Source organism: Schistocerca serialis, chromosome 3 (assembly GCF_023864345.2).
Source record: "Schistocerca serialis cubense isolate TAMUIC-IGC-003099 chromosome 3, iqSchSeri2.2, whole genome shotgun sequence".
NCBI classification, from domain to species: Eukaryota; Metazoa; Arthropoda; class Insecta; order Orthoptera; family Acrididae; genus Schistocerca; species Schistocerca serialis.
Window position 1 is genome coordinate 314,180,347 of NC_064640.1, and position 24,963 is coordinate 314,205,309.

The 24,963-nt window shown below is 43.2% G+C and overlaps 1 protein-coding gene across 1 annotated transcript in view; it reads right to left on the reverse strand.

The window, feature by feature from the left end:
• Positions 1 to 24,963, reverse strand: part of LOC126471599 (uncharacterized) — a 133,588-nt gene that overhangs the window by 40,468 nt on the left and 68,157 nt on the right. Inside the window, exon 5 of the mRNA XM_050099836.1 lies at positions 18,814 to 18,901. Within this exon, the coding sequence (XP_049955793.1) occupies positions 18,814 to 18,901 (88 nt within the window). The remainder of the gene's footprint in view (positions 1 to 18,813; positions 18,902 to 24,963) is intronic.

Consider the following 24,963-nt stretch of genomic DNA (forward strand, 5'->3'; position numbering starts at 1 on the left):
TAAACAATCAGAGACAGCACCACCATCCAGTGTGTTCGCCAGGAGGTCTGGACGCCGACTGACTTAGTACACTGGTCCCGGTGGAGGTTCGACTCCTCTCTCAGGCATGGGTGTGTGTGTTTGTCCTTAGAATAATTTAGGTTAAGTAGTGTGTAAGATTAGGGACTGATGACCTTAGAAGTTAAGTCCCATAAGATTTCACACACATTTGAGCATTTTTTTTGACTTAGTACACACTACCGCCAGCAGAGGACGCTGTTGTCCATGACGTCATCTGATGATATGACTACCACTATTCAAGATGGCAGCAAGATGGGACTTTCAGCGGTACAATTATTTTGCACAGGTCGCTAAAGTGCATTGACAGTTAAACCCGTAAAGTTGTCTGTGGATCATCAAATGCATATGAGACTCACAAGGATATTGGAAGCCAGGAACATATTTGCCAATCCAACTACAGTTAAATATGACGATTACTGCTACAGTATAACACCGATTGATGTACAGGTAATGTCTCCTCTTGATGGCTGTGCTTCTAGAGCGAATTTCAGTATCTGTAGTGCATATAATTTTCCACATAAAAATCTCTCGCATTTATCGATGTGCTGAATCTATAAGTACCTCACGATAGAACACACAGTCATTCTCTCTAGTCACGCCACAACATAAACCACTGTAACTTTACAATGCAATATATACACATTTTACACAACATAAGCCACAGTAAGTTTACAATGCAATATACAAACATTTTACACAAACAGTGCAGTTATCTTTTACATCTGTACAGCATACAAATAAATTATGGTATATATACACTCACACCATCTATATGTCACGATGCTCCTCAGTCCTAGGGAAGCACTGTCCACACTTTCTTTCTTTCGACAGACGAGACTTTCAGCGGCAATAAACTATTTTACACTGATTGCCATATTGCACCGACAACTAAACTTACTCTTACTCAATTACACTGGTCTCCCACTAATGACAGGAGCTTGAATCCAAGAACACAAGTATTTTCGCATTGTTTACCATAATATTATATCATTTTCGCGGTACTTCCCGATATCAAGCACACAGGAGTAGCCTCCCAATCGCTCATGCAACATAACTCCCAAGATATAGCTGGAAATTATTTCTCTACAAACCCAAAACTTTAGCTAGATGGAGTGTGCTTTAGACCGCCGAGTAACTAGAAATAAACAGGTGAAAAATGATATTTCCATACGCGAATACCGATCTCGCTGATGTAACAGATTCGAAATCATACCTATAATTTACAAGCCAACTAAGGTTTTTCTCATGTCTAAAGAACAAGGAAATGTCTCTTTCAGCTGCTAGATGCACACCCCACAATCGATCTTCTCTCAACTAAATAATGGAACGAAATTTGCAGAAGTAGTCAACCGAACAATTTACATTGGTGACAATAACAGTCCAACACAAACGCACCTCCATATTCCTTCTCAAACTTCCACTTGATCACGAAAGCTATCCTTCACATTATAAGTATTAGTTCACTATTCGATCGTGTAGAGGATGACAAAGTTAACTGAGATACATTCGTAGACTCCAACAGGCCTTTGCATTCAGACGGATGCTGTCATTAATGGGAACCGTGACTCATTCCCACCACAGGCCATGCATGCACGGAATCATTCTAGAAAACCGATTACATATATTTTTTATTATTATACTTGCAATTAAATGTTATGACCACAGTCTCAATTGAATGGCATTCGACAATGAGCGAAGTATCCGAAATATACCCTGCTGAAGGCTGTGGCTCTGGAAACAGAAATACCGGGTGATCAAAAAGTCAGTATAAATTTGAAAACTTAATAAACCACCGAATAATGTAGATAGAGAGGTAAAAATTGACACACATGCTTGGAATGACATGGGGTTTTATTAGAACAAAAAAAAAACAAAGTTCGCAAAATGTCCGACACATGGCACTTGGCAGCAAAACTGCTACCGTGACGGGTGAGAGGTACGCCGATATGTTACAGAATCGCATCATCCCCAGCCTGGCTGATTAACACCTGCTGGAACGTACGATGTGTATGCAGGATGGCGCTCCACCCTGTATTGCTAGACGCGTGAAAGATCTCTTGCGCGCGTCGTTTGGTGATGATCGTGTGCTCAGCCGCCACTTTCGTCATGCTTGGCCTCGCATGTCCCCAGATCTCAGTCCATGCGATTATTGGCTTTGGGGTTACCTGAAGTCGCAAGTGTATCGTGATCAACCGACATCTCTAGGGATGCTGAAAGACAACATCCGACGCCAGTGCCTGACCATAACTCCGGACATGCTTTACAGCGCTGTTCACAACATTATTTCTCTACTACAGCTATTGTTGAGGAATGATGGTGGGCATATTGGTCATTTCCTGTAAAGAACACCATATTTGCTTTGTTTTACTTTGTTATGCTAAATATTGCTGTTCTGATCAGATGAAGAGCCATCTGTCGGACAGTTTTTGAACTTATATATATATATATATATTGTTCTAATAAAACCCCATGTCATTCCAAGCATGTGTGTCAATTTGTACCTCTCTATCTACATTATTCCGTGATTTATTCAGTTTTCAAATTTACACTGACTTTTTGTTCACCCAGTACATGTACCTTCCTTACTACTGGACATAGTCATTTTCTTTACACAAACACATACTTTATAAACCTGATGCTCAATTGCGAACATATCACGCATCCCTTACTACTAAGTATAATACTTTTTCAATAGCTGATTGCCTACCATACGAAATAATACTGACTAAAAATCAAGGATGGGTGTGCATGTCTCTTATATTTCTTCCTGCGAGTGCTACCACTGTGTCTTAGAAAGAGAGACATAATCGACCAGATGTTAAAAAAACCCAATCGCAACAACTACTGCATGTTACTGTCACAAGCGATCTTGGTTCTACAAGTGAACACAAGTAAGCATGTTTAAAGCTATAACCGCTTTACGGAGTGAAGTATGTCATTACCTCTGAATGAGGTAGGTTTTTTTTCTGGACAAATATCGTGATGGCGATTGTAGGCATGTGTATTACCAGCCCACAATACAACCTCATGATAAAGTTACCACATTTTGAAAGTGATTCGGCTAAGGAACGTGGTATTTGCGACTCTCTCACACCATCTCAGCTAGATATTTCTATAGTATTTGTAGCACATTCTGTTTCGAGACCATATTAGAGGTTCTGTGGTATATGCACTGAGTTATAGGCGATGACTGTGAAGGAACACAAACAGTAGTAGTCAATGATGTGCTGATTGAGATCGTAAGAAAATGTACACTTTCTTATCAGATCTCTAGTGTTATGCTGTCCTTTAGAAATGATGTCCATGATTTGGAATCGAGTCTTTCCATTCAAGCACATACTTGTGTTTGATCCTATTGACAATTCCTTTAATTATTACAACCACTACTCAATCATATTCTGTCACTCTCATATCTGAAAACGAGTCACCTTTCCTGAACCTAGCTGCCCCGTACAGATCGTGCAACTGCTCCCATTTCTACTGCTTTCCGCAAGTGAACGTTCCAATTTAATTCAGAACTGAGAATACGTCAGAGAAAGACATATCCACCACATTCCACAACCCATGTAGAAACAGAACGACCTGAGTTACTGCAACAGGACCATGTTTTGACCATTCGATGGAAACTCGAGCAATGTGGTACGTCTCCAAACTAGATACAGATACTACAGCACGAAGCAGATCTGCGTTCATTCAAATCAGTCAGCCCAACATGCTATCATTGTTATTCTCTACCAACCAACAGAGAAAAATTACGACCTATAAAAGCTCAACTAACTGCATCTGATGTAGAAGTCAACTAGGCACCGATGCTGGCGCGATGATGCAAAACTACAGTGGGGCTCCAGCATGGAGAAAGAGAATTTGCAGTGCTCCCCAGAATAGCGCAGCATGCAGCCATCGAAGCATTCCTAACGGTGTACACAGTCCCTCACCGAATTTACACCTCAAACTGCTGCTCTACTGCTTCCTGTGTGGCACGATCCTATTAAATATACAGGCACTGCAGAGGCCACTTTAAAGTTTGATCACCTATACTCTAGGCAAATGATCGTATCCCACAGACTATACTAAGTCTCAAAAGCTGCTCCCTCTGGTCCTGTTTAGTTGTTTGAAACATTGTTTTCTAACATGCTTTGGTACAGTGCCAAACACTTCATTTTTCTGCTATGACTTCGAGCCCTGTGCCAGGTTCTAAACTGACATTAAGAAGTTCTGATCCATGGCCTTTCGCAGGAAACTAGGAAAAGCTGATTTTAAATAAAAGACACTTACAGCATAAGGAAACTGGAAGAGTTTGCTCGCATTGTGTAGAGTGCCCAAACTACAGTCCGAACGTGATTCATGAGCTCTACATTTAGACTCGTCTCTCACACTGATGGAATAGCTGGTAACTCTAGGTTTCGCTTCGACTGATTCCTCATATTGCAGCCATGTACGTGATCACTGTTTCGGTGCAATGCACCCCAGAAGGTTGCCTGCCTCCAAAACTCTCTCTCCAACTCAAACAAACGATGTCAGTCAATCCTTATGTGGAGACCAACAGTGTGCCATCCAACGACCTTGCCACAGCGGTAACACTGATTCCCGTCAGATCACCAAAGTTAAGCGCTGTCAGGCTGGGCTAGCACTTGGATGGGTGACCAACCGGTCTGCTGAGTGCTGTTGGCAAGCTGGCTGCACTCAGCCCTTGTGAGGCAAAATGAGGAGCTACTTGATTGAGAAGTAGCGGCTCCAGTCTCAGAAACAGACATAGTGCCGGGAGACCAGTGTGCTGACCACATGCCACTCAAGTGATGTTACAGAATGTTTTCCCCAATTTCAGTATCATAGCTAAACTGATCCCTCTCCACTTTGTATCATTGCAAACATGAATAGATGAATGTGCAGTATGTCCATTCAGTGTTCATTCTCGAACACATAAATCATGAAAGTATACCAAACAGTGCTCTACATATTTCAATCACATCGAGCATAGTTTATAATTTAAGATCTATCTCCCTGCGTATGGGAGTCACAGAGCATTCTCGCTGTCTTAGGGTACAATTAGAGTGAAAGACCCTCCTTACACTGTCAGTGACCAACACTCCCTGTAGCACCATTAGCGAATTAATCTGCAACTGATCAGAAGTATACCGTTACACTCCATGCCTCGTGAATGAAAAGAGTTTTCCGGGATCTCACTCATCGAAGTGCATGAGACTTCTCGAGATGCGCCCATGTCGAGGAGCTTAGCTCTCCTTATCGATGTATAGTAACAGATTTCAAAGTGTCGTGATGTAATAGCATACGGTTAAAAAGAACAAGGAAAGAATGATTTTTATACACGATGGCTCTGCAGACGGATGGAGTTCGACGCATTTTTACGTAAATCAACCAAGCTATCAACTCTAAAGTATTGTTCTAGAGTCTAGGATCGGTACCTGGAAGGTATTGATAAGAGAGAGAACATTAACACATGCACTGCTAAGGCTACAACGTTCTGCGCTTAAAACGGGCTATAATGTTAGATCGCATGCATTTCCAAACTATCAGCAGTATGGAATATAACGCTGTTAATATTCCAATGTAAGAAATATATTTCAAGCCCAGGACATACATCCTTCTTCCAGATTTCTCTACGGTAAACTATCTTATCGAACCGTAAAACGAAAAAAAGTCTACTTCCTTAAAACATTGACTCTGTGTGATACGAGTACAATACAGCTTTCCAGAGACGTATAGCACCCACTGTTCACATCTGATCACGGTTCGGAAATTATACTATACATGCATCAGCCCTATATAAAATGACCGTCAGTAATGGCGAATACCTCTTACAAGGAAACAGATAAACGCATAGCAGCAGCGTCCGACATGCGAAAATTACAAGTCATTCCGTCACAAACTCTGTAAACAGCACTTATGTCGGGCACATGTGTACCCAGGGATTGCAGCGCCTCACAAGCACCTATCGCTAACTTAGTTATGACGCTGAAGTCTCGATTTTACACCCAAGATGCGATAGGGGGGATCGCATAAATCAAAGTTCGTTTAGAGGAATGTGTAAAGTTTCATCACACATGAGATGGAAGTCCTCTAATGACTGCAGAAAGAAAGAAAAGGTGGATTGTGCTTCGATACCGACGACAACAGAAATTCGGCTGGTAAATTCGATAAGTGCCAATCATCATGTCGATTCATTCACATCCTTTGTGCTGGGATATAGGAACCTCTACACAGCGGTGAGAAAGTTTGCATTTGTTGAGAGCAGCAAGGGTATCATGTTAGGACCACTGGGAAGAGTGCATTCGATGTTATTCTGTGCCATTTTCGTAAACAGGTTCTGTTAGGCAAGAATTTCTGTGCATACAAGCTGAGACATCACGAGAACTCCTACAAAATCGCATGTTAAGTATTTCTGGGACACTATAAATTTCCGTGCATACATGCTGAGATATCATGAAAACTCCTACAAAAGCGCACGATAAGTACTTCTGGGACACTATAAAATTTCCGCAAGGTCGACTCAGTTCTTGTTTTTTATATAGTCACGTGATATAAGATTGAGAACATTGTTAGATGCATTTGCGAAGGTTTGTAGCTACTCTGTCATCAACGGTGAAGACAAGTGCTGTCCAGAGGTGTCTCGCATATGGGGGCTGCTCCTTGGAGTTCTGCGACGTCAGTATAACAGTGTCTGGATACTGGAAAATAGATGCAACTTTCACCTGCATCTGGTGTCAGCTTTCGACTGTGACAGCGCCTGCGTCCCCGGCCGGTCACACCAGCATCAGTGCCTAGGTGAACATGTATCTTGCGAGGAATTCCTCAAGTGTCAAGTATGAAAGGGATGAAAAGGGCGCCATTGCCTCATGTGTGTGGCTCCTTAACAGGTGTCTATGTGTGGTTTGACATCTGATGACTGTGTCACTTCATATGTAGACTCCTGTGCGCTCTAGTGGACAGGGGGTGGCGGATGGTGCTTGTGCGTGCTGATCGTATTATTTAGGAGGAGTCTGCATGTCTGCACTGAAATTATTTCGGTAAATTAGGAGTTGTTTGCGTGTCTGGAGAGCATTATTTAGGAGTAGTTTACAGGTCTGTTGGCTGCGTGGCGGGACCCTAGGCATGTCAAAGCATGTGTTTTGTGTCAGTGTGATAAATATACTCCATTTCTAATTAATTTGTTCGAATATAAATAGAGTAAACTCTTTACTTACTCTCCCCAGCAGCTGACCGCCGGCTGAGTCATTTTCGCACCATTTTCCCCCTGCAGACCACCATTTTGGATTACATCACAGGAGAGATGACAGCACCGTCTGGTGGCAGTAGTGTGTACTAGGTCAGTTGGAGTCTAGATCTCGTGGTGGAGACATTGCTTGTAAAATAAAAACTTATGTCCATCATAGGCAAAGTCGTTTCACGCCATTTCCCCCCACCATCTTGGATGACATCATGCACTGTGCACATTAGTACATGTAAGTGCACGTTAGTATACGTTAGTACATTCTAGTGCACGTTAGTGTTGGTAAGGGGACATGGCGCTCGGTTGAGGATCGTGATGGAGACTTTAACTGCTTCCTTCCAAGTCCAGGTGGGCACGGCATTGACGAAAATTCATTCAAATTCCACGGCAGCACTCTATGGTGGTGTCAATATGTACTACGCCTCGTGGTGAACACAATGTCTGCCGCCATCTTGAATAGCGGTGGGCACGTCATCAGATGAAGTCATGGACGACAGCGCTCTCTGCTGGCAGTAGTGTGTACTAAGCGAGTTGGAGTCCAGACCTCCTGGCGGACACACTGGATGGTGGTGCTGTCTCTAATTGTTTAAATAAAGACTGGTGCATGATTTCGATAGTTGACGATTAGCATGCATGTTTGCAGATTCTTTTGGATGAATTATTATTTTGATAATTTAGGAGTTATGTGGCTCTGTGCATGTAAATGTATTTACATTATGTACGAGGGGTTTGCATGTCTGTAGGCTGTGCAATGCGTTATTTTGACAGTTTACAATTAGTAGGCACGTGTGTAGAGCATTATACATGAGTTATTTAGGAGTAGTTTGTAAGTCTGTATGCTGTGTGGCATATCAGAGCGTGTGTTCTGTATCACTGTGATAAATATACTCCATCCCTAAATAAACTGTTCCAAAATAAATAAAGTACACTCCCTCCTCTCTCCAGCAGCCCCGTGTAGGCTGATTCCATTTCCCATGAATCCCTAGGAAGAGGTGGCGGTCAGGTGACTGAGGTTAGTCCGAGTGTCCTTTCTTTCCAGCAATTTTCTTAGGTTGGTAGCGAAACCCCAAGTGACCTTTCTTTACTGCCAAAATTCAAATTTGGCGCCAGTTCCTAGGAAGAGGTGGCGGTCGGGTGACTTAGGTTAGTGGAAGTAACGCAATTGTTCTATCTTCCAGCGATTTTCTTAGGTTAGTATAGATGACAGTGGTGTGATGCGTTATCCTGTTGGAATGCGATTTTTATGGGGGAGGTGAGGAGTGCGTGGCACTTTCTCGCCAAAATTCAAACTTCCCGCCAAAATCCACCATCTTGAATGGCGTCATGGAAGCCGCCTTGGATGACTTATGTGCTGTTGCGAAGTCTACATGCCGCCATCTAGAATGACGTCATCGCCGCAATCTTGGATACATCTGGCAACAATGCAGAGTGTGCTGATACCCCCTTGTTCCAATACTGTCAATGGTACAATTGCCTGTTTCTGATCACGCTTGAGTGTGTCATCCCTCTTTCCTAAACCATATCCTCAAGGTTGTTCTGACATATTCCAACCTCTGATCTTTGTAATTCTGTTAGAGGCAACAGTGGTCTTAAATGACCAGCGGAACAGTTTGGCCGGCCGAAGTGGCCGTGCGGTTCTAGGCGCTTTAGTCTGGAACCGCGAGACCGCTACGGCCGCAGGTTCGAATCCTGCCTCGGGCATGGATGTGTGTGATGTCCTTAGGTTAGTTAGGTTTAACTACTTCCAAGTTCTAGGGGACTAATGACCTCAGAAGTTGAGACCCATAGTGCTCAGAGCCATTTGAACCCATTTTTGAACAGTTTGGATAGTGTCTTAAAAAGAATTTATAAATCTGTGAGGTTTGATTTCATGTGGAAACGGAAGTGCCCAGCAACTTCATTTATTTAAATCAGTAAAGGGTTCAGGAATCCTATTATAAATGAACACCACTAAAACTAAAGTAAGGATAGTAGAGTGGAGCCGAATTAAATCTGGCAATGAAGAGGAAATTAAATTAGTAACTGACACACTAAAAATATGAATAGTATATGACGGTTGCTTCCTGGCAGAAAAGTAGCTGACTATGGCAGAAGCGACTGACAAAACCAAGAAAAGTGTTTCTGAAGAAGAGAAAGTTATTGATACTAAATATCAATTATCTGTTGCGAATTTTTTTCTGAAGGAAATTGTATGAAAGTGGGACGAGGCTGATATAGCGTTCAGACAAAAAGAGAACAGCATATTTTGAAATGTGGCGCTACAAAATAATGTTGACTATTAGATCGGTAGCTCAGTAACTAATATGGAGGTACTGAAGCGAACTGGGAAAAAATTATGGCACAGTCTGCATAAAGGAAGGGGTCAGTAGATAGGGCACATCTTAAAACATCAAGGAATAATCAGTTTCGTAGTGGAGGCAAATGCGGGGCTTAAAAATTGCAAAGGGACACCAGTGCTTGAATAAAGTAAGCAGGTTAAAATGGATGTAGGTTGTTGTAGTGATGCAAAGATTAAGAAGGTTGAACAAAATAGACTAGTTCGAGCGCTGCATCAAACCAGTCTTCGGACCGATAACCAGAACAACAAAAATTACTTTAGTTTACATCACTAGAGAACCTGTCATATTGGCCCTCAAACCGGTTCGTAAGCCCATAGCCGCAAACTCACAGCTACGAAGTGCAATATAGTAAAATGGTTCAAATGGCTCTGAGCACTATGGGACTTAACATCTGTGGTCATCAGTCCCCCAGAACTTAGAACTACTTAAACCTATTGTCAGTAATATTGGGGCACCTACGTACACAACAGCCAAGTACCTGAAGGGTCTCCTGGCTCCATATGTGGGGAAATGTATTCACCACATCCGCAACTCAGAAGATTTCCTGCAACGCCTCAAGCAACTGCACATCACAGATTCGGACATCATGGTTAGTTTTGATGTGGTATCGCTGTTCACCAGGGTCCCACTGAAGGACTCACTAGAACTGATTGCAGAGAAATTTGATGGTGCTCTGTTGGACCTGTTCAGTCATACACTGACATCCACGTATTTCCTGTACAGAAACCAATATTACGAGCAAACTGAAGGTGTAGCTATGGGCAGCCCACTGTCCCCTGTGGTTGCCAACATGTTTATGGAGAGTTTTGAGGAGAGGGCATTGGAGACAGCCACATTTAAACCCACATGCTTCTTTAGGTATGTGGATGACACCTTCGTGATCTGGCCACATGGGATGGACAGGCTCAATGAGTTTCTTGAACATCTTAACTCATGCCACCCTAATATCAAGTTCACCATGGAACTGGAGAAGAATGGCCAGCTGTCATTTCTGGATGTACTAGTCCAGAGGAAAGCAGATGGGTCAATTGGCCACAGTGTGTACCGAAAACCTACACACACTGATTTATATCTGCAGGCCAGCAGTTGTCACCACCCTGCACAGAAGAATGGGGTTCTGAAGACTTTGGTCCACAGAGCACGTGCCCTATCAGACCAAGAGAATCTACCCATAGAGATAGAACGTCTCAAAACAGTTTTCTCCAAGAATGGATACATGGACAGACAAATTGAGAGGGCACTCCGACCAGCCACTATACCACAGGTTCCTGAAGAAGACCAAGATGAAGCAAGGAAGGTGGCATATCTGCCCTATGCTGGCTCTATTTCTGCCAGAATCAGTAGGATCCTGCGTAAACACAATATCAAGTGTGTTTTCTGTCCATCCAACAAGATCGGGGGACTGCTGGGGAGTGTCAAAGACGACCTGGGGTTACGAAAACCAGGGATTTACAATATACCTTGCCAATGTGGCATGTCCTACATTGGCCAGACGACAAGAACTGTGGAGATCAGGTGCAAAGAACATCAGAGGCACACTAGATTAAGAGAGGTGACTAAGTCAGCCATTGCTGAACACTGTCTAGAGCTAGATCATGCCATGAAGTATGAGGATACCAAGATTCTAGCACAAACACCCAGATTTTGGGACAGTGTCATAAGAGAATCGATTGAGATTAAAATGGCTGACGATCTTATGAATCGTGACACAGGGTACCAGCTAAGCAGAGCCTGGGATCCGGCTCTGGAATTGTTAAAGGAGCAACGGGGCCAGCTGCAACACTACACAAACAGAAGAACCAGAGACATGGAGATGGTAAACGAGCCCCTGACGGACTGCCAGGAGCACCAGACCGAAGATGGAACACCCAGAAGTGGGACTGGTGGGCGCGGACCGCAGAGGGAACATCCAGAGCCGCAGCAGATGAAAAACGGAGCGGCAACGCTCCAACAGGTCGTGGTGAGCGGGCGCGGACCGCAGCGGGAACGCCTGGTACCCCAGACCGTAGATGAAACCCCCAGGAGCGGGTTTGGTGGGCGCGGACCGCAGAGGGAACACCTAGAACCGCAGCGGACGGAAAACGGAGCAGCAACGCTCCAGCAGGTCACAGGGAATGGGCGCGGACCACAGAGGAAGCGCCTGCAGCCGTTGGTGGAGGGGGAAGTCCATAGGCATAAATACTGGACCAGATCCACTCGAGGAGCAGTCTCAGGTCGCACCTGATGAAGGTCTCGAGCTACGTGACCGAAATATCGTGCAAGTACGACGCTGATATCCGGCAGAACACCCGACAACCCAAGATGTCATTAGATCGCCGGGAAAGCCTGAAGAGTTACTTAAACCTAATTAACCTAAGGATATCACACACATCCATGCCCGAGGCAGGATTCGAACCTGCGACCATAGCAGTCCCGCGGTTCCGGACTGAGCGCCTAGAACCGCGAGAGCACCGCGGCCGGCTGCAATAGAGTAAGAGCCGGTGACATCTGTTCGCTAGACAGCTGGTCTCAGTGAGCTCACACGTTTAAAGACCGTTAACAGTCCAGTACTGTTAGTTACAATGCCATGACGATGAAGGAGAAAGTTCTACGAAAGTTAGCAGATGGGATGTACGTTCTATTGGACAGACCACTTAACGATTCCAGTAGGGATAATTTCAAGACACTAATTTTATTATGAACTAGATACTCCCAATACGCCCTCCCACCCACTCCTCCCTCTCCGACCATTCAGCTTCGCACGAGTGGCACTAAGTATCTATGGACGGACGACTTGTCTGGCGTAGCAATAATTCTGTTTACGGATCACTGCATGCCGGCTTCTGTGACCGTGCGGTTCTAGGCGCTTCAGTCTGGAAATGCGCGACCGCTACGGTCGCAGGTTCGAATCCTTCCTCGGGCATGGATGTGTGTGATGTCCTTAGGTTAGTTAGGTTTAAGTAGTTCTAAGTTCTAGGGGACTGATGACTTCAGATGTTTAAGTCCTATAGTGCTCAAAGCCATTTGAACCATTTGATCATTGCATAGTGTCAAGATAAAAATTCAGAGAATACTTTAGGTAATTGAATATCATCACTGTCACATAAGAAACATTTTTAAGCAGGGTATTGGTGTTTGGAATGACATCTCATGACAATGATGGGAGTTGTGAGCTACTGAAAACCTGGTCCGCCAATTGGGAAGCCTGTTCGGAACGAGTTATAGTCACTTGCCGGCCGCCCGGCTGCAGTGCTAGTACGGTGCAATCCGCCCTACCGGCAACACTCCTTACACACTAATTCTATACCAAAAAAATCAGTTCTTAATATCTGATACGGCGTGAATCGCAAGTTGTTTAGAAAGTTGGTAGTAGTTAATGCCGGTCTTCAGGTAATGGTAGCCTGCGTAAGCCTGGCGCAGCAATCAGGCGGCCAATATGTATGGATTATTCACTGCTAGAAGACAATGGAATAATTTTCACAGCGAAGGGGGACTGTAATTCATTATAATTCACCGAATTTGCACGAAATATTTGTAATTTATGTGCACAAGTCTTCTTTGTGAATCAGTCTATCTATTAATGAAAAACGTATCAGTATCCCTTCAATAGTTCTAATCTCAGATGAAAGAGGTGTGCAAGCGCATTTTATTACATTTTTATGAAGTCTTCCATGTCCACTCTTACAGCCATTTGAAATGAGAGTGCTTAAGTTTATTTTCACACCTCTTTCAGTTTCGTAACAATGACGGGTTAAAATTACAAATAAAAGCATTTCTTTCGCTCGTCATCTTATTTCAGTTATTTCGGTTTCACGTAAACCCAAAAAGCTCTATTACAGATGAAGATACGCAAAATTCACAGGATGCGTTAAAAGAAAGTTAAAAATGAAAATGCAACGTAAAATAAATTGTTATAACACACTGAGAAAAAAGCTTTCCTTTGACCTCATCGAAAAATTTGATTAATATTTTTATTTACCAAAGGCACGGCCCATCAAGCTGCAGTTTGGGACTATTCTGTGAATAATAAGTGTATTATTTTCGTCTATCCTTTTTTGTCCTCCTGTTTAGAAAAAAATTCTTCATTGTTTTGAGGGCTAAGAAATGAGATAGCGAGCTGTTTCCGGTAGAATTACAGGGTATTAATTCTGTTAATGACCTAAGGTAGACCAAAAATGGTTCAAATGGCTCTGAACACTATGGAACTTAACATCCGAGGTCATCAGTCCCCTAGACTTAGAACTACTTAAACCTAACTAACCTAAGGACAGCACACACATCCATGCCCGAGGCAGGATTCGAACTTGCGACCGTAGCAGCAGCGCGGTTCCGGACTGAAGCGCCTAGAACCGCTCGTCCACAACGGCCGGCTACCTAAGGTAGAGACCGAACGCAATATTCCTAGTCCTGTGGTCTACGCTCAGCGCCAAAGAGAGGAATGTGAAGCATTACTAATATATATCACATCCTAAAGAATGCACTGAGTGCTCATGAAATAACTGAATAAATTGAGTATGACTACAGCGGACAAAAATTTTGCATCTAGGCAAGTGCCCAGCGAACTGATTGTTTGTTTCCCTGGTCTTTGCGTCACCCTACCTTCGTCCGAGTAGACTGGTGACGAAGAGATTTCTCACCCCACAACTTGTCAGTATTTAGCATTATGTTACACAGTAAGGTCTTTTAATATAATATGTTTTCAAACAAACTGCACAGTGTCGTATGAATTCATCCATTTAAAACCGAAATGCTGTCAAGTCGCTAATGTTGAAAAGTGGTGACGTGGTGGCCCTATCAAAAGACAGGAAAAAAACTGCTGTGTCGTGTGAAATTCTCCAAGCGGTGATTTGAGGCGTTCATGTACCAGTTTCCTTAGCAGTGGTCTCCAGCGCACATTGCTAATGTTGCCGGTACAAGATCTTGTCGTGTAAATAATTTTGATCGCCAATAATTGGACGGCAACGGGAGGAGAGGTGGTAACGTAAAGATTCTGATCGCTAGACTACGCTCCAATGCCCTCTTTTCGCAGAGACACATTCACTTCAGTGATGCGCCACTGTTTACGATAATTCATCGGACGTATGGGAACATTAAGTTCAGGAATTCATTCGTGAAGAGTGAGTCGGCACCGGTACCTATCGGTCCACACTTACCCACAGCGAAGCAAACACAACATTCCACTAAAAATTACTTCTCCGGTCATTCGCTCGATATACTTACTCACTTATCACTTCATAAAAGACTTGTAGAAAGCAGTGACGGAACGGAATTTTGCTCCTGCGAGAGGACCATCCCGTGTGCGGTGATTGTCGTGTGTGGATCACAGTGCGCCACATTTTAGTTGACTTTTTATATTTATACGAGAGAACAGCAGCCAATTTACCGACGGACTTGCCCTCTCTTTCAACTGATAATCGGATGAATGTGGTATGTGTTTCAACGTTTTGTGACAAGTCCGATTTGTTCCCTAAAATTTTAGGAAGAACTTATTGATATGTTATCAGTTTGACAGGCTCATTCGTGTTTTTTTGTAAGTGATCAGCCAGCTATATAGCACCGTGTCATAATTTTAGTTTTCTTTTTGTGTTATATGTGTTTTAATAGACAGCCTTAGAGCATCTGACCAGTTTTACACTTCTTAAAATTTATAAGATAGTATGACTGCGCGTGTAACCGTGAGTCAGGTTAGGAGTAAGTTAGTGTAATTGTTTCAGTCTTAGAGCTAATCATACCATACTAGAAAAAAGTCATAAATGGTCATGATGGGCAAATATTCGCGATTAACAACTTAAATACACATCAGAGTAGTGCTGGTGCTCAACGGGAAACCATGAGAAACATGAATGAGGAAAATATTCAAGAGTTCAAATTACGCCTTCAGGAGACTGATTGGAGGTATGTTTATGTTGCAGGTGATGCTAATACAAAATATAATATTTACTGATTAAAAATGGTTCAAATGGCTCTGAGCACTATGGGACTTAACATCTATGGTCATCAGTCCCCTAGAACTTAGAACTACTTAAAGCTAACTAACCTAAGGACATCACACAACATCCAGTCATCACGAGGCAGAGAAAATCCCTGACCCCGCCGGGAATCGAACCCGGGAACCAGGGCGCAGGAAGCGAGAACGCTACCGCACGACCACGAGCTGCGAACTATTGATTAAGTATCAGGTATATTTGAAAGTGTCTTCCCAAAAAAGATCTATAGATTACAGGACAAGCAAACAGGCAAAAAACCATGGGTCACCAAAGGCATAAAAATATCATACCAGAGAAAGAGTGAACTGTATATAATATCCAGAAAATCTAATAATCCTCTCCAGCTTAACTGTTATAGGACATACTGAAAAATTTTAACAAAAATAATTAGTAAATCACAGAGTATGTACGTTACTTCTGAAATTAGCTGTACAAGTAATAAAATCAGAACGATTTGGAATATAATAAAGAGGGAAACAGGAACTTCACCATCTGACAATGTAAGAACTGCTGTCCTAAAAATTAATGACTAGAAAATAGTTGTTAATAAACAGATAGCAGGCACATTTAACAACCACCTTTTAACTGTCACTTCTCAAATAAGTTGCAGTGGTGATCTAAGTGAAGCTGCAGATAATCTAAAACTCAACTTCCCTGAAATTTCTACTCATATCAATGTATCACCCATAACTGTCAATGAAATAAAAAAATAATTCACTCATTAAAAAGGAAAAGATCTTCAGGTACAGATAACATCTCTAGCAAGCTGTTAAAAGCCTGCAGTAATGAAGTAAGTGTAGTATTTGCTCACATTTAAAACACATCTCTTTGTGAAGGAGTTGTTCAAAAATGGTTCAAATGGCTCTGAGCACTATGGGACTCAACTGCTGTGGTCATAAGTCTCCTAGAACTTAGAACTACTTAAACCTAACTAACCTATGGACACCACACACATCCACGCCCGAGGCAGGATTCGAACCTGCGACCGTAGCGGTCGTGCGGTTCCAGACTGTAGCGCCTTTAACCGCTCGGCCCCTCTGGCCGGCGAGGAGTCGTTCCGGAGAGGATGAAATATGCCATTGTGAGACCTTTTTACAAGTCCGGCGATGCTACAGATGTCACGAATTATCGTCCTGTCTCTCTGTTAACAACATTTTCAAAGGTTCTTGATAAAGCAGCGTATAACAAGATTGTGGCCAACCCAGATAACCATAATATTATTAACCTTAGACAGATTGATTTTCAAAAAGGGGTTTCGACAGAGCGAGCCAGATACTCACTCACAAAAGATATCTTTGACTCTATTAACAGTACGATGTCACCAGTTGGTGTCTCCTGTGACCTTTCCAAGGCTTTTGACTGCAAAACACAGCCGGCCGCGGTGGTCTAGCGGTTCTAGGCGCGCAGTCCGGAACCGCGCGACTGCTACGGTCGCAGGTTCGAATCCTGCCTCGGGCATGGATGTGTGTGATGTCCTTAGGTTAGTTAGGTTTAAGTAGTTATAAGTTCTAGGGGACTGATGACCACAGATGTTAAGTCCCATAGTGCTCAGAGCCATTTGCAAAACACAAGATACTCTTAGAGAAGGCCTTGAAGGCCTATCATTATTGAATCAAAGAGTCTATAGGTAATTGGTTAAAATCATATCTCGAAGACAGAAACCAAAAGGTGGTCCTACATGGCTGCAACAATGGATCTCTTAACACAGTGACTTCTGAATGGGGCAAAATACTGCATGGGCTTCCCCAGAGACCTATCCTTGGGCCCTTGCTGTTTTTAATATACTGTATGTTAATGATCTGCCCCTGTCCATTAGTAAAAAATGTGAATTCACAATGTTTGCTGATGATATAAGCATTGTGTAGATAGTACTTCCGCAATTGATCTAGAGCCTGATGTTAATGACATACTCAGAGAAGTTACAGCTTGGTTCACAATTAATTCTCTTTCTGTTAATATTTTTAAAAAAATTTATTTTATTCAGATCCACAATAAAAATAAAAGTCCAGAAGGCATAACTATTGCACAAGACAACCAGGTACTACAACAGGTGCACTCCACTAAATTCCTAGGAGTTCATATCGACAGTAAGCTCAACTGGGAACATTTATGTGTCCTTGACTCTAAAAAGGCTGTCATCAGCAACTTTTACTTTAAGAATCATAGCTTATCTTTGAGACATAACCATTTTATAATCAGCTTATTTTGGGTACTTTCACTCATTAATGGGTTATGGAATAATCTTCTGGGGCGATTCACCAGTCTAAAAAAAATCCTAACAGCTCAGAAGCAGAATTATGGGTGGTGTTTCTCCAACAACCTTATGTGTGAAGAGTTCACACAGCTAGGAATACTGACAACAACAAGTCAGTACATAGACTCTCAGATGAATTTTTTCTTCAAAAACTATGGTCAGTATGAAACGAATTGTTCATACCACAACTATAACACTAGAGGTAAAGATGATCTCCATTTTGAACTAAAAAATTTGTCACTTGTACAGGAGGGAGTAAAGTATGGTGCTATTAAGACTTTTAAGCCACTGCCTAACTAACGTTAAAGAAATATGTGCTTGACCATCCACTGTACTCCTTATAGGAATTCTTTACCAGAAATAATTAAAAGTTGCCATACACACTTTTAATGCACTTCTTGCATAACAAGATACATCTTGTTATTCATTTATCAGATGAGAGATACGACACTATGTGAATTTTAGACAGTGAATTACAATACTAGATAAATGTTAGCTAGCAAATAAGAAAAATTGATACTTACTATTATTTATATTATTGAACTATGTTATTGTTATACTATAATATTAATTGTATTTGTATAATTGTATTGACATGTTCCACATCCAAGTAAATTACTCGCATGGACTGATCCATGGAATACTCTTACAAAACAAAAAAAATAATAATTGCTCTCATTTGTTTTATGACAATTTTAACCACATTCGTTCCTGCTATCTTTTCTATGATCGCTGACAACCTCGCCGTTCAGCTCCTATAAACCAGAAATGCACGTACGCGCGCACGCGCGCCCACACCCACACCCACCCACCCACACACACACACACAATACGAATCACAGCCACAAGGAACTATCCTACAGTCACAATGCTAGATTTCTGCATTGTGGTAACGCTTATTAACGAGAGTAAAACAGACTTTAGTTTGGGACCTACGACTACAGAAGAACAAAAGTATTTGTTTACCTTGACAGGTCTCTTATACTTCATCTCTAGTATATTATTTCTCTCGTTGTGATTGACAGTAAATAGTTGCACTTGTTCAACGGATTTTCTGAAATAAAAATGAAAATGTAGTTATACAAAAGTAATCGTAATATCACTCATCGTTATTAAAAGTTGAGGGGTTAGGGTATGAATAATTTCACATAAAGAAGTTCATATTCGCGAGTATCCAAGTGTGAATCTTTATGAAGCCCCTTTCTATTTTTATATTGTTTCTAATCTACACATTACACAACTGACCAAGAGTCCATAAATGTATTGTTGGCACAATTACTGTTTGAAAACGATTACAATGCTTCCAACAGTATTTACAGGACTTTCAAAAGTCGCATCATTAGACCGTTTCCCATTTCAGCTTTTTGCAGTTGTACATGTAACTAGTCACAAAAGAGTGTCAATGATCATAGGGCGAACGACCGACGAGTTTTATTTTTAATTCATTAGTAAACATCAAAAATTACTGTAGCAAAGTCCAGGAACTTCTGTTGCTGATGAACAGAGCCAATGGAGAACACCAAGTTTAGTTGACGTCACCTCTTATGAGAGGTGTAGCACTGCGTTTTAGTGACTGAAACGGGTAGATTCGTGCAGTCTGTAGCGCAGTAGACATCTGTTTGTTTGTTTTGGACGGCCACTAGCCGTTGGTCACAGCCAGTCAGCCGCCATCCTTCATGGGTAAGACATCAGGAGACTAGCAAGTGGCATATTTAGCTTTTCTGTTTGTGTTCACAGTTTAATTCTTAAATTATTTGCGTGCTTTCAAAATTTAATTCTTAAGTTCATTGGGTATTTTTGTATTTTGGTGGTACAGTATCGCGTATTGATAATGGTGTGTACTTTCACCCAATCAGTAGCGCAGTAGTCATTTGCTTGTTTGTTTATTTTGGACGGCCAGTAACCGCTGACCACTGCTCAGTCACCTGCAAGCCTACGATAGTGAAGCACCAGGTGACTAGCGAGTGACATATTTAGCTTTTTCTGTTTGTTTTCAAAGTCTAATTCCGGAGTTAGCAGTAGAAGAATGGATAGAGTGTGTGCAAGAAGACCTGGCCGCAGTTCCCGAACAGCTGAAGACGCTTATGGCCATGGTCATCCGTCTGCAGGCTGCTGCCTCGGGGTGTGGCACTTCGCTTGGGACACCTCAGGTGTCCCTTGTTGCGTCCACGGGCTCTGTGGTAGAGACACCTTACAGAGTATACGACGAGAGGGATCCGCGCTCACTGCAGGGTGAATGGCGTGTTGTTACGTGGTTGTGTCGTTAGGGGCAGAGTCTGGTTTCTCAGGCCATCCTAAATCCAGATGGGCGACCGGCAGAAATGATGACTGCTGGCGTCCCTTGTGGAATGCAAGCAGAGCTCACAATTTGCAGCATCGTTCCCAGAACTGATCGAAGTCCTTTGGTTTGGAGCCGACTGGAAGGTCTCCGTCGATTCTGTGACAGTCTTAGCTACAGATTTCTGGACCTGCATTATGGAGTGGAGAACTGTAGAACTTCCCTTGACAGATCAGGAGTGCACTACACAAAGGAAGCGGCTACTCAGGTAGCTCAGAACTTGTGGAGTGCACATTCGGGTTTTTAGACTGGGAAGTGCTTTAAAATCCTTTGATGAGTACTCGGCATTTGATACGCACAGGGCACAGCCAGACCGCGTACGGAGTAGAGACACTTCGACTGCCAAACTTTTAACAGTAAATTGTCGAAGTATTCGTAACAATGTCCCTGAACTTGCTGCCCTCTAGCACATTTATTACACTCACATTATTCTCGTAAACGAGACCTGACTGAAGCACGAAGTAGAAAGTTCCGAAATATTTATCGAGGCACGGAACTTATATCGAAAAAAGGCAGATTAGATGCCATAAGAGGGGCAGTGTTCATTGCAGTCGACAAAAATGTTGTGTCTATCGAGGTCGAAATTGAGTCTGACTTTGAAGTTATCTGGACACGAGTAGCAATGCTAAGTGAGCTCAAGTTAATAATCGTATATTTTTACCGACCACCTGATTCCACTATAGCAGTTGTGGAACCATTCAAGAAAAGTCAACATTCAGTAGCGCGGAATTAACCAGATCATGTGGTTTTAGTTGGAGACAGCTTTAATCTACCGACTATAGACTGGGACGTCTATGGATTCACTGCGGGTGGTACAGACAGCCAGCCTTGTGAAGTAATTTTGAACGTGTTTTCCGCCTGACTTTAACAAATAATTAGACAACCCAAACTCATTGGAAATATTTCAGACCTTGTAGCTACAAACAGGCCTGACCTTATCGATAGTCTCGGTATAAAAACAGGGATTAGCGATCATGATGTCATCATAACGACGATGGTTTCTAAAGTTAATAAATCCTTCAAGGAGGCTGGGGAAGTATTTACGCTAGAAAAAGCAGATAAGCAGTTGTTAGCGTCCCACTTAGAAATTCATGCGTCTGTAAGTAAAAAAAAAAAAAAAAATAGTAAGAAACCATTCACGCAGAAGGATCGTATAAACATATCGTCGTTTGACTGTCGTACAAACTCCCGCATTGAGGACAGCCCACATCTCATGGTCGTGCGGTAGCGTTCTCGCTTCCCACGCCCGGGTTCGATTCCCGGCGGGGTCAGGGATTTTCTCTGCCTCGTGATGGCTGGGTGTTGTGTGCTGTCCTTAGGTTAGTTAGGTTTAAGTAGTTCTAAGTTCTAGGGGACTGATGACCATAGATGTTAAGTCCCATAGTGCTCAGAACCATTTGAGCCATTGAGGACACAGAAATAGGCGTCAGTGGAGTCGCGAAGCAACATAAATAGTTGAAAACAAGTAAGTTGCCAGGTCCAGATGAAATTGCAGTTCAGCTGTACAGCGGTACCCTGCGGCATTGGTCCCTTACTTAGACTGCATATATTGCGAATTTCTTGCGCAGCGCAAAGTCCCAAGCGGCTGAAAAATAAAGCACAGGTGACTCCTGTATATAATGAGGGTAAAAGAACGGACGCGAATGATTACAGGTCAATATTCTTAACATCAGTATGCTGCAGAATTCTTGGACACATTCCTAGTTTGAACGTAATATATTTCGTTGAGACAGAAATGCTTTTGTCCGAAAATGGACACGGATTAAGAAAGCGTTGCTCGTGCGAAACTCAGATTGAACTTTTCTCACATGATAGCCTAGAAACGATGGATGGGGACCAATAGGCAGATTCTATATTCCTGGATTTCCGGAAAGCGTTCATACGGTGCCCCACTGCAGACTGTTGACCCGTGAATACTGTTTAGGTTCCCAGATATGTGAGAGGCTCGAACAGTTTTTAAGTAATATCCTCGACGGCGAGTGTTTGGCAGAGACAAGGGTATCGTTAGGAAGGGCCCAAGGAAGTGTGAAAGGACCACACTCATTGTCTATATACATAACTGATCTGACAACAGGGTGAGCAGAAATTTACAGCTGTTTGTTGATAACGCTGTGGTGGACGGGAATTTGTTCTTGAGTGACTGTAGGAGGATACAGGATAACTTAGACAGAATTTAAAGTTCTTGAAATGAACGAAAGATTGCTCTAAATGTAAATTAATGCGGATGAATGCGAAAAACAATCCTGTAACGTTCTGAAACAGCCTTAGCAGGGTGCTGCTTGACACAGTCACATGGACTGAATATCTAGGCGTAACATTGCAAGGCGATACGAAATGAAATGAGCATGTAAGGTGGGTAGTAGGGAAGGCGAATGGTCGACTTCGTTTTATTGGGAGAATTTTGGGAAAGTGTATTTCATCGATAAAGGAGACGGCATATGGAACGCTATCGTTATCCGTTATCAAGTAATATTCGAGTGTTTTGAACTCTCAGCAAGACATCAAAGCAGTTCAGAAGTGTGCAGTTAGATTTGTTACCAGTAGGTTCGATCAGCCTGTGTTACGAAGGTGCTTCCTGAAGTCACATGGGAATGCCTGGAGGGAAGACGACGCACTTTTCGTGAGACTCTGTTGTGGAAATTCAGAGAACCGGCATTTGAGGCCGACTGCAGAACGAATTTATTGCCACCAACGTATATTTCGGGTAAAGACCACGAAGATAATATGTGAAAAATTAGGGCTCGTAAGGAGGCTTTTAGACACTCGTTTTTCCCTCGTTCTGTTGGCAAGCAGAATAGGAAAGGAAATGACTAGTAATGGTACGTGGTACCCTCCGTCATGCACAGTATGGTTGCTTGTGGAGTATGTATGTAGATGTAGAATATGCGGAGGTTCTATTTTGCTACATGAGAAGCCTAACAATGATATTTGTAACGTCTTAGCAAAGCTATTCGTGTTGATAAGGCAGCTAAAGAAGTCACCTGGACTGCACCAACTGAGCTGCAAAATATCCGTTGTTGCCTCTGTTCGGCGGGCATTTTGAATGAGTGCGGGCCATCGCGGATTCCAGTGGACGGGTATATTCTTAATGTTCAATACGAAGTGCAAAATGTTGAAAACTAATGCACGAATCATTTTCATTTATTCCACTGTTGTCTCGATTGTGGTAAGTCGGTCTTCGACCACGAGGGCCCCACTTCTCTTGCGATTTCCAGGTGTTGACAGAGAGATGATCTGCCACTTCGTTCTTCGTCATTGACTGTTCTGACCCGACTAGAAGCATCTGCACCACCTATCCACTGTGCCATATGATGTTGCATTCTTGCTGTACACTTTACTAACTCAGCAACAACTGTTGCAGCGTCGTTCCCCTTCAGAGGCACAAAATGAATTAGCGCACAATACTGCACTTTATCGCTGGCAGCGCCATCTTGGTCCCTCTACTCCAGCAGTTTGGTATGGTACTGTGGCGCAGAAATTTCAATGTTTACCATGACTGCAAGCATACATGTACCTGCAAACAATCAAAAAATTAATTACGTAAACATACGTCTTTATGATGATAATTAAAATTGTAGCTATCTTTTGTACTGTAGCGCTCGTTGCTATAATTCTGCTACTTGACGTAACTACTAGAGCAGCACTTCGCTACCATGTCCATATCGGTGCACTAGCACAACTGCTTGGTCAATAGCCAGTGGTATTACTGTACCCTGGAACGCTTTGGTGGCACTGTGGCACGGGCAGAAAGTAACACCGGGGGCGTCTGCTTATTGAAAAGCCTGCCCTGATGCATATAACTAGTGGCCGTCCAGCTGACATCGAATCAGCAACCACTGTAGAGCGGGCTACCACTGTGAGCGCGTCGTCGCTCATCCGGCACCCGCTGGAGCAACATTCTCCATTCCCCATACTATGGGACTGCCTGCTTGGTGGGAGGAGGCGGGCACCTGCACCGCTAGGCCAAGGATCACTCTGAGGCCCTCCCAGCTGAAAATCCGCTGGGCTTCTGCCAATGCCAAATACCTTTCAAGTGCTCGTTGCTGCTATAGTTCTGCTTTCCATAGTTAGCTAGCACAATATTTCGCCTCCAGTCTGCCGGCCGAAGTGGCCGCGCGGTTCTGGCGCTGCAGTCTGGAACCGCGAGACCGCTACGGTCGCAGGTTCGAATCCTGCCTCGGGCATGGCTGTGTGTGATGTCCTTAGGTTAGTTAGGTTTAACTAGTTCTAAGTTCTAGGGGACTAATGACCTCAGCAGTTGAGTCCCATAGTGCTGAGAGCCATTTGAACCATTTTTTTCGCCTCCAGTCTCATATTGATAATACACTGGCTGAACTGCTTGGTCAATGCTGAAACCCGGGACGCTCTGGCGACATTGTGGCAGATGGTGTATGTAACGCCTCGGGATTGGGGGGGGGGGGGGGGAGAGGATGGAGAGGGTTGTTTATCATCGAATCTGCCGTCACACGCATAAAAACTGGCCATCCACCCAGCAAGTAGCATGGAATTGGCATCGGCAATTATTGAAGAGTGGGCGTCGTCGCTCACCCATCACTTGTAGGAGCAGCTATCTCCATTCGCCATTCCACATGAATGCCTGCTAGAGGGTCTAACTGTGGCACTGATGAGCTGAGGGTCGAACCGAGCCCTCTCAGCCGTCAATCCACTGGGCATCCACTAATGCTAGACACCACCAGTCAGATGCAAGGCCAGGGTTCGTATCCGAATGTCACCACCGCCGACGCACCCCACGGCGGACCGCCAGCACGTCTTGCTAA